General features: G+C 43.1%; 1 protein-coding gene across 1 annotated transcript; it reads right to left on the bottom strand.

Moving 5' to 3' along the window:
- Window positions 1-7,098: 7,098 nt before the first annotated feature.
- Window positions 7,099-9,071, bottom strand: LOC309891427 (very low-density lipoprotein receptor-like; the record flags this gene model as incomplete). Its single annotated transcript, XM_082785794.1, has 2 exons — window positions 7,325-9,071; window positions 7,099-7,103 (listed from the first exon to the last, which is right to left on the bottom strand). Exons 1-2 carry the CDS (start codon window positions 9,012-9,014, stop codon window positions 7,099-7,101), a joined length of 1,695 nt encoding a protein of 564 aa, XP_082641920.1. The 5' UTR covers window positions 9,015-9,071.
- Between the last annotated feature and the right edge of the window lie 288 nt (window positions 9,072-9,359).

Genomic DNA, 9,359 nt, shown 5'->3' with positions numbered 1-9,359 from the left:
TTTGGGGTCTCCGTTGGGTTTCGTTGGGTTTTCCATGGTCATCATGTTGGAAAATTGTAAATTGTGGGTTTTGGAGATCATCAGGTAGGTTTAGGGTGGTTTTGGGGTGGATCTATGATTTTGAAGGATTTTCTTCCAATTTTGGGGGTGATCCCTTTCTTTTTGACGTGTTTTGTGGTCTCCGTTGGGTTTCGTTGGGTTTTCCATGGTCATCAATGTGGAAAAGTGTAAATTGTGGGTTTTGGAGAACTTCAGGTTGGTTTAGGGGGATTTTTGGTGTGGATCTATGGCTTTTGGGGTTTTCTTTCGTTGTTGGGGTTGAACCAGTTCTTTTTTGGGGTGTTTTTGACGTTTTTGGGGTCTCCGTTGGGTTTTGTTGGGTTCTCGTTGGTCGTTAAGCTAAATGGGAGTGGATTGTGGGTTTTGAAGAAGATCAGGTACGTTTAGGGTGATTTGGGAGGGAAATGCATAGTTTTGTTTTTTTTTTTCCTTCTGATCCAGTTCTTTTTTGGGGTGTTTTTGACGTGTTTTGGGGTTTCCGTTGCGTTTTGTTGAGTTCCTAACGGGTTTTATGGTGGGTGGGAGTGGATTTTGGGATTTGGAGAAGATCAGGTAGGTTTAAGGGTTTTCTTGGGGTTAAATCACGTATTTTCTTCTGATCCGGTTTGCTTTTGGGGTGTTTTTGAGGTGTTTTGGGGTTTCTGTTGCATTTTGTTGAGTTCCTAATGGGTTTTATGGTGGTTGGGAGTGGACTTTGGGATTTGGAGAAGATCAGGTAGGTTTAGGGTGGTTTTGGAATTGGATCCATGCTTTTTGGGGATTTTCTTCCAGTTTTGGGGGTTATCCCGTTCTTTTTTGGGGTGTTTTTGACATGTTTTGATGTCTCTGTTGGGTTTTGTTGGGTTTTCTGTTGGCATCTTGGTGGAAAAGGGTAAATTGTGGGTTTTGGAGAATTTCAGGTAGGTTTAGGGGGACTTTTGGGGTGGATTCATGGTATTTGGGGTTTTCTTCTGTTTTTTGGGGTGATCCTGTTCTTTTTTGGGGTGTTTTTGACGTGTTTTGGGGTTGTCCGTTGGGTTTTGTTGGGTTCTCGTTGGTCATCATTGTGAAAAAGGGTAAATTGTGGGTTTTGGAGAACATCAGGTAGGCTTAGGGGGACTTTTGGGGTGGATCTATGGCATTTGGGGTTTTCTTCTCTTTTTTGGGGAGATCCTGTTCTTTTTTTTTTTTTTTTTTTTTTTTTTTTTTTTTTTTGACATGTTTTTTGTCTCCATTGGGTTTCGTTGGGTTTTCCATGGTCATCATGGTGGAAAAGGGTAAATTTGTGGGTTTTGGAGAACATCAGGTAGGTTTAGGCTGTTTTTGGGATTGGATCTGTGCTTTTTGGGGATTTTCTTCCAGTTTATGGGTGATCCCTTTCTTTTTTGGGGTGTTTTTGACGTGTTTTGGTGTCTCGTTTTGGGTTTTCGTTTGGTTCATGTTGGTCATCATGGTGAAAATTGTAAATTTTTTGGGGGGGAATTTTCTTCCAGTTTTGGGGGTGATCCCGTTCTTTTTTGGGGTGTTTTTGACATGTTTTGGGGTCTCTGTTGGGTTTTGTTGGGTTCTTGTTTTTCATCATGTTGGAAAAGTTTAACTTGCGTGTTTTGGAGAACATCAGGTAGGTTTAGTGTCGTTTTGGGGTGGATCTATGTTTTTGGGGGATTTTCTTCCAGTTTTGGGGGTGATTCCGTTCTTGTTTGGGGTGTTTTTGACTTGTTTTGGGGTCTCCGTTGGGTTTTAGTTGGATTCTCGTTGGTCCTTAAGGGAAATGGGAGTGGATTGTGGGTTTTGAAGAAGATCAGGTGAGTTTAGGGTGGTTTTGTGGGGAAATTCATAGTTTTTGGTGTTTTTTCTTCTGATTCAGTTATTTTTTGGGGTGTTTTTGACGTGTTTTGGGGTTTCCGTTGGGTTTCGTTGAGTTCCTAATGGGTTTTATGGTGGTTGGGAGTGGACATTTGGATTTGGAGAACATCAGGTACGTTTAGAGTGGTTTTGGGATTGGATCCGTGCTTTTTGGGGTTTTCTTTGGTTTTGGGGGTGATCCTGTTCTTGTTTGGGGTGTTTTTGACGTGTTTTGGGTTCTCTGTTGGGTTTTCCGTGGTCATCATGGTGGAAAAGTGTAAATTGTGGGTTTTGGAGAACATCAGGTAGGTTTAGGGGGACTTTTGGTGTGGATCTATGGCTTTTGGGGTTTTCTTTCGTTTTTAGGGTTTATCCCGTTCTTGTTTGGGGTGTTTTTGACTTGTTTTGGGGTCTCCGTTGGGTTTCGTTGGGTTTTCCATGGTCATCATGTTGGAAAATTGTAAATTGTGGGTTTTGGAGATCATCAGGTAGGTTTAGGGTGGTTTTGGGGTGGATCTATGATTTTGAAGGATTTTCTTCCAATTTTGGGGGTGATCCCTTTCTTTTTTTTTTTTTTTTTTTGACGTGTTTTGTGGTCTCCGTTGGGTTTCGTTGGGTTTTCCATGGTCATCAATGTGGAAAAGTGTAAATTGTGGGTTTTGGAGAACTTCAGGTTGGTTTAGGGGGATTTTTGGTGTGGATCTATGGCTTTTGGGGTTTTCTTTCGTTGTTGGGGTTGAACCAGTTCTTTTTTGGGGTGTTTTTGACGTTTTTGGGGTCTCCGTTGGGTTTTGTTGGGTTCTCGTTGGTCGTTAAGCTAAATGGGAGTGGATTGTGGGTTTTGAAGAAGATCAGGTAAGTTTAGGGTGATTTGGGAGGGAAATGCATAGTTTTGTTTTTTTTTTTCCTTCTGATCCAGTTCTTTTTTGGGGTGTTTTTGACGTGTTTTGGGGTTTCCGTTGCGTTTTGTTGAGTTCCTAACGGGTTTTATGGTGGGTGGGAGTGGATTTTGGGATTTGGAGAAGCTCAGGTAGGTTTAAGGGTTTTCTTGGGGTTAAATCACGTATTTTCTTCTGATCCGGTTTGCTTTTGGGGTGTTTTTGAGGTGTTTTGGGGTTTCTGTTGCATTTTGTTGAGTTCCTAATGGGTTTTATGGTGGTTGGGAGTGGACTTTGGGATTTGGAGAAGATCAGGTAGGTTTAGGGTGGTTTTGGAATTGGATCCATGCTTTTTGGGGATTTTCTTCCAGTTTTGGGGGTTATCCCGTTCTTTTTTGGGGTGTTTTTGACATGTTTTGATGTCTCTGTTGGGTTTCGTTGGGTTTTCTGTTGGCATCTTGGTGGAAAAGGGTAAATTGTGGGTTTTGGAGAATTTCAGGTAGGTTTAGGGGGACTTTTGGGGTGGATTCATGGTATTTGGGGTTTTCTTCTGTTTTTTGGGGTGATCCTGTTCTTTTTTGGGGTGTTTTTGACGTGTTTTGGGGTTGTCCGTTGGGTTTTGTTGGGTTCTCGTTGGTCATCATTGTGAAAAAGGGTAAATTGTGGGTTTTGGAGAACATCAGGTAGGCTTAGGGGGACTTTTGGGGTGGATCTATGGCATTTGGGGTTTTCTTCTCTTTTTTGGGGAGATCCTGTTCTTTTTTTTTTTTTTTTTTTTTTTTTTTTTTTTTTTTGACATGTTTTTTGTCTCCATTGGGTTTCGTTGGGTTTTCCATGGTCATCATGGTGGAAAAGGGTAAATTTGTGGGTTTTGGAGAACATCAGGTAGGTTTAGGCTGTTTTTGGGATTGGATCTGTGCTTTTTGGGGATTTTCTTCCAGTTTATGGGTGATCCCTTTCTTTTTTGGGGTGTTTTTGACGTGTTTTGGTGTCTCCTTTTGGGTTTTCGTTTGGTTCATGTTGGTCATCATGGTGAAAATTGTAAATTTTTTGGGGGGGAATTTTCTTCCAGTTTTGGGGGTGATCCCGTTCTTTTTTGGGGTGTTTTTGACATGTTTTGGGGTCTCTGTTGGGTTTTGTTGGGTTCTTGTTTTTCATCATGTTGGAAAAGTTTAACTTGCGTGTTTTGGAGAACATCAGGTAGGTTTAGTGTCGTTTTGGGGTGGATCTATGTTTTTGGGGGATTTTCTTCCAGTTTTGGGGGTGATTCCGTTCTTGTTTGGGGTGTTTTTGACTTGTTTTGGGGTCTCCGTTGGGTTTTAGTTGGATTCTCGTTGGTCCTTAAGGGAAATGGGAGTGGATTGTGGGTTTTGAAGAAGATCAGGTGAGTTTAGGGTGGTTTTGTGGGGAAATTCATAGTTTTTGGTGTTTTTTCTTCTGATTCAGTTATTTTTTGGGGTGTTTTTGACGTGTTTTGGGGTTTCCGTTGGGTTTCGTTGAGTTCCTAATGGGTTTTATGGTGGTTGGGAGTGGACATTTGGATTTGGAGAACATCAGGTACGTTTAGAGTGGTTTTGGGATTGGATCCGTGCTTTTTGGGGTTTTCTTTGGTTTTGGGGGTGATCCTGTTCTTGTTTGGGGTGTTTTTGACGTGTTTTGGGTTCTCTGTTGGGTTTTCCGTGGTCATCATGGTGGAAAAGTGTAAATTGTGGGTTTTGGAGAACATCAGGTAGGTTTAGGGGGACTTTTGGTGTGGATCTATGGCTTTTGGGGTTTTCTTTCGTTTTTAGGGTTTATCCCGTTCTTGTTTGGGGTGTTTTTGACTTGTTTTGGGGTCTCCGTTGGGTTTCGTTGGGTTTTCCATGGTCATCATGTTGGAAAATTGTAAATTGTGGGTTTTGGAGATCATCAGGTAGGTTTAGGGTGGTTTTGGGGTGGATCTATGATTTTGAAGGATTTTCTTCCAATTTTGGGGGTGATCCCTTTCTTTTTTTTTTTTTTTTTTTGACGTGTTTTGTGGTCTCCGTTGGGTTTCGTTGGGTTTTCCATGGTCATCAATGTGGAAAAGTGTAAATTGTGGGTTTTGGAGAACTTCAGGTTGGTTTAGGGGGATTTTTGGTGTGGATCTATGGCTTTTGGGGTTTTCTTTCGTTGTTGGGGTTGAACCAGTTCTTTTTTGGGGTGTTTTTGACGTTTTTGGGGTCTCCGTTGGGTTTTGTTGGGTTCTCGTTGGTCGTTAAGCTAAATGGGAGTGGATTGTGGGTTTTGAAGAAGATCAGGTAAGTTTAGGGTGATTTGGGAGGGAAATGCATAGTTTTGTTTTTTTTTTTCCTTCTGATCCAGTTCTTTTTTGGGGTGTTTTTGACGTGTTTTGGGGTTTCCGTTGCGTTTTGTTGAGTTCCTAACGGGTTTTATGGTGGGTGGGAGTGGATTTTGGGATTTGGAGAAGATCAGGTAGGTTTAAGGGTTTTCTTGGGGTTAAATCACGTATTTTCTTCTGATCCGGTTTGCTTTTGGGGTGTTTTTGAGGTGTTTTGGGGTTTCTGTTGCATTTTGTTGAGTTCCTAATGGGTTTTATGGTGGTTGGGAGTGGACTTTGGGATTTGGAGAAGATCAGGTAGGTTTAGGGTGGTTTTGGAATTGGATCCATGCTTTTTGGGGATTTTCTTCCAGTTTTGGGGGTTATCCCGTTCTTTTTTGGGGTGTTTTTGACATGTTTTGATGTCTCTGTTGGGTTTCGTTGGGTTTTCTGTTGGCATCTTGGTGGAAAAGGGTAAATTGTGGGTTTTGGAGAACTTCAGGTAGGTTTAGGGGGACTTTTGGGGTGGATTCATGGTATTTGGGGTTTTCTTCTGTTTTTTGGGGTGATCCTGTTCTTTTTTGGGGTGTTTTTGACGTGTTTTGGGGTTGTCCGTTGGGTTTTGTTGGGTTCTCGTTGGTCATCATTGTGAAAAAGGGTAAATTGTGGGTTTTGGAGAACATCAGGTAGGCTTAAGGGGACTTTTGGGGTGGATCTATGGCATTTGGGGTTTTCTTCTCTTTTTTGGGGAGATCCTGTTCTTTTTTTTTTTTTTTTTTTTTTTTTTTTTTTTTTTTTTTGACATGTTTTTTGTCTCCATTGGGTTTCGTTGGGTTTTCCATGGTCATCATGGTGGAAAAGGGTAAATTTGTGGGTTTTGGAGAACATCAGGTAGGTTTAGGCTGTTTTTGGGATTGGATCTGTGCTTTTTGGGGATTTTCTTCCAGTTTATGGGTGATCCCTTTCTTTTTTGGGGTGTTTTTGACGTGTTTTGGTGTCTCCTTTTGGGTTTTCGTTTGGTTCATGTTGGTCATCATGGTGAAAATTGTAAATTTTTGGGGGGGGAATTTTCTTCCAGTTTTGGGGGTGATCCCGTTCTTTTTTGGGGTGTTTTTGACATGTTTTGGGGTCTCTGTTGGGTTTTGTTGGGTTCTTGTTTTTCATCATGTTGGAAAAGTTTAACTTGCGTGTTTTGGAGAACATCAGGTAGGTTTAGTGTCGTTTTGGGGTGGATCTATGTTTTTGGGGGATTTTCTTCCAGTTTTGGGGGTGATTCCGTTCTTGTTTGGGGTGTTTTTGACTTGTTTTGGGGTCTCCGTTGGGTTTTAGTTGGATTCTCGTTGGTCCTTAAGGGAAATGGGAGTGGATTGTGGGTTTTGAAGAAGATCAGGTGAGTTTAGGGTGGTTTTGTGGGGAAATTCATAGTTTTTGGTGTTTTTTCTTCTGATTCAGTTCTTTTTTGGGGTGTTTTTGACGTGTTTTGGGGTTTCCGTTGGGTTTCGTTGAGTTCCTTGTTGCAGGAAGCACGGTCGAAAGCACGACAGACACACCGTAGAGTCAGATCATGCTCCATTTTATTGCCCGAATAGCCTAACTTTTATAGAGAACTTAACAGGGGTGGACAGTGTTTCACACAAGATTATTGGTCAAAAGCACTCAGACAAACAGCTATAAGAAAACAACCCCACTTGCAAGAAAACAACCCCCTTGTGATTAGCAGTCACATAGACCTTGTCCTTGAGGCCAGCTACTGGTAACAATATTTTCCTGAATTCCTCAATTGGGCGATGTGGGAACACTGTCATGGGAACTTCTCATAGTTGCCCTGGTAGCTTGGTTTGCTCAGCTACAGCAAGCCATGGGATTTTTGCTGTTTCAAGAAATCCCTCAACAATTCCCCCTTTTTCTTTTGAGCAAACCAAGCCTGACACAGCAGTTTTACAAGTAACTCTTTAGCTATACTTACAACACACAACGATGATTACCCCCACCATAAACCAAATCCTTAATCCCCTTGTGATTAAACCCAGCAACCATCTACACTTTGTTTCAAACAAGTCAGTGAACCATTGATTGAAAGGATTGATACCATATTGAATCTTTCTCATGTGCTCTTTCAGGAAAGTAATGGATTTGTGAATTGACACATTATGATCAAAAAGGTTTAAACAGTACATTCCCTTAAAGTCCTCACACCCATTCCTTTGAGCCAAAAGCAAGATGTCAATAGCAGCTTGATCCTGTAAAAGCAGATGTTGCAGACTATTTTGATCTGGTAACATCTCCTCAAGCATCTCTGTCGTGGCATAGGCTTGCCTCTCGGCCCAGCATACCAATTTTTCTAAGTTGTTACATGCGGCCGCAGATGCCACTCCAGGCACTGAAATTGCTAATGCCGCTCTAGCTGCAACCCCACACAATTCAACATTATCATTGCAATCCAATGCAAGCAATGTCCATTTATGTCTGGTGATCTCACGCAACTGTAACAAGCTAGGAGCAAATACAATGAGTTTATCTATGTAACATGGACATCTGATAGCATTTGCAGGGATACCTTGCCAGGCCCCATCCCCACAAATCAGAAGCACATCAGGAGGTAAGGCCAAAGCTGTACAATTGTTCCAAACACTGTAGTTGTTACCCCTTGTCTCCATGCTACAAACCCCTAAACCCTGCTTAGCAGCGTCATTGCAATCACAGGTGTTATTTGTGTCTTTGTACCAGTATGACCTTTTCCAGGTTCCTGTAGCAGGAATCATCTGATATCCACGGCTACGTTCACTTTTGTAGCCACCTTTCAGGTTGATACACATTTGACTACAGATACCAAGGTTTTGACATTCATCAATGTCTCCACAGTTTCTCTTGTCTATAAACTCAAACCCAGCTGGACAGTCACATTCATTTATGATGCATTCCTTCAGGGGCTCATCACCCCAGTCCTTGCAGTCTCTCTGCTGGTTACACACTTTATTGATATCTATGCATTCTCCACTTCTGCACTTGAATTTGCCAGGTCCAGAACACTGAATAACATTGTTACAGTTTGCTTCATCAGTGCCATACAGACAGTCTCTCACACCACTGCACTGCCTACTCCCATGGACACAGTTCCCATCTTCACATCTGAAATGGTCTGGCCTGCAGGTCCGAGAAGGGCAGTTAATTTCATCACTTCCATCCTTGCAATCAGGATCTCCATCACATCGCCACTTCTTGTGGATACATTCACCTGAGCCGCACTGCACCTCACTCGTAGCACACTTCACTGGAGGTGCAGGCTGGCGGCCACACTGCTCCAAAGATTCATCCGAGTGGTTGGAGCAGTCAGCATCATCATCACACACCCAGCTGATAGGGATGCAGGTAGAACTCTTGCACTGAAACTCATGAACACCACAGGTAGGAGGTGCACACTCCAACTCATCGCTACCATCACTGCAGTCATCTTGAACATTGCAGACAAAGCTTTTGGAAATACATTGCCCACTACTGCATGTGAATTCTGCTGCACTACAAGTCACAATGCCACAACTCTCTTCATCTTCTCCACTGTCGCAGTCCTTTTCACCATCACATTTCCAGGACACTGGGATACACTGGGTTGACTGAGGACCACACCTGATTTCATTTACCCGGCATGTTCTCGTATGACACAGCTCAGCACTCTCATCAGACCCATTTTCACAGTCCGGATCCCCATCACACTGCCATCTATTTGGCACACACTGACCACTGTTGCACACAAAGTCAGATTCAGCACACGTCTTCTTCACACAAGCACTCTCATCACTGCCATCTGAGCAGTCTTCACATTTTGCTCTAGCACCGTCGGCAGCAGTGCACAGGCCGGCGAGGGCGAGCAGCAGGCAGAGTGCCCCGCAGCGCGGCAGCGCCTGCCGCCGCCCCGCACCGTCACCTGTGTCACTTATACTACTCCTATTACCCATGCTGTTAGTGTCAGTGGCATCCTCCTGGCACCGTTTCCGTCTTTGTCGCCCCTTACTCTCCCCCTTTTCTTTTTGCCACTGACCATTCACCACAAATGGATGAGACACATGATTACTAGTTAGGAAAGAGAGTGTAATGTCTGCTATACGGCTGCAGGCCGTGCCAGCTGCAACCCTAGAAGCTGTTTGTGAACGAGCCTGACGGTGGTCATTTGGCGGTGTAATCTGCGTCTCTGCTCTCCTGCCCTGCAATAGAGCTAAATCGTCATTAATAGTCTGTAGAATGTGGCAACCCCACGGAATGTTATCCAGAAACATAGTTATAACACCGATCTGGGGACGAAT

This window comes from Aythya marila, assembly GCF_965140915.1.
Source record: "Aythya marila genome assembly, contig: HAP1_HAP1_SCAFFOLD_659, whole genome shotgun sequence".
In the NCBI taxonomy this organism is placed as follows: Eukaryota; Metazoa; Chordata; class Aves; order Anseriformes; family Anatidae; genus Aythya; species Aythya marila.
The sequence above is the reverse complement of the archived record's forward strand: the minus strand, read 5'-3'. Positions and strand labels throughout refer to the sequence as shown.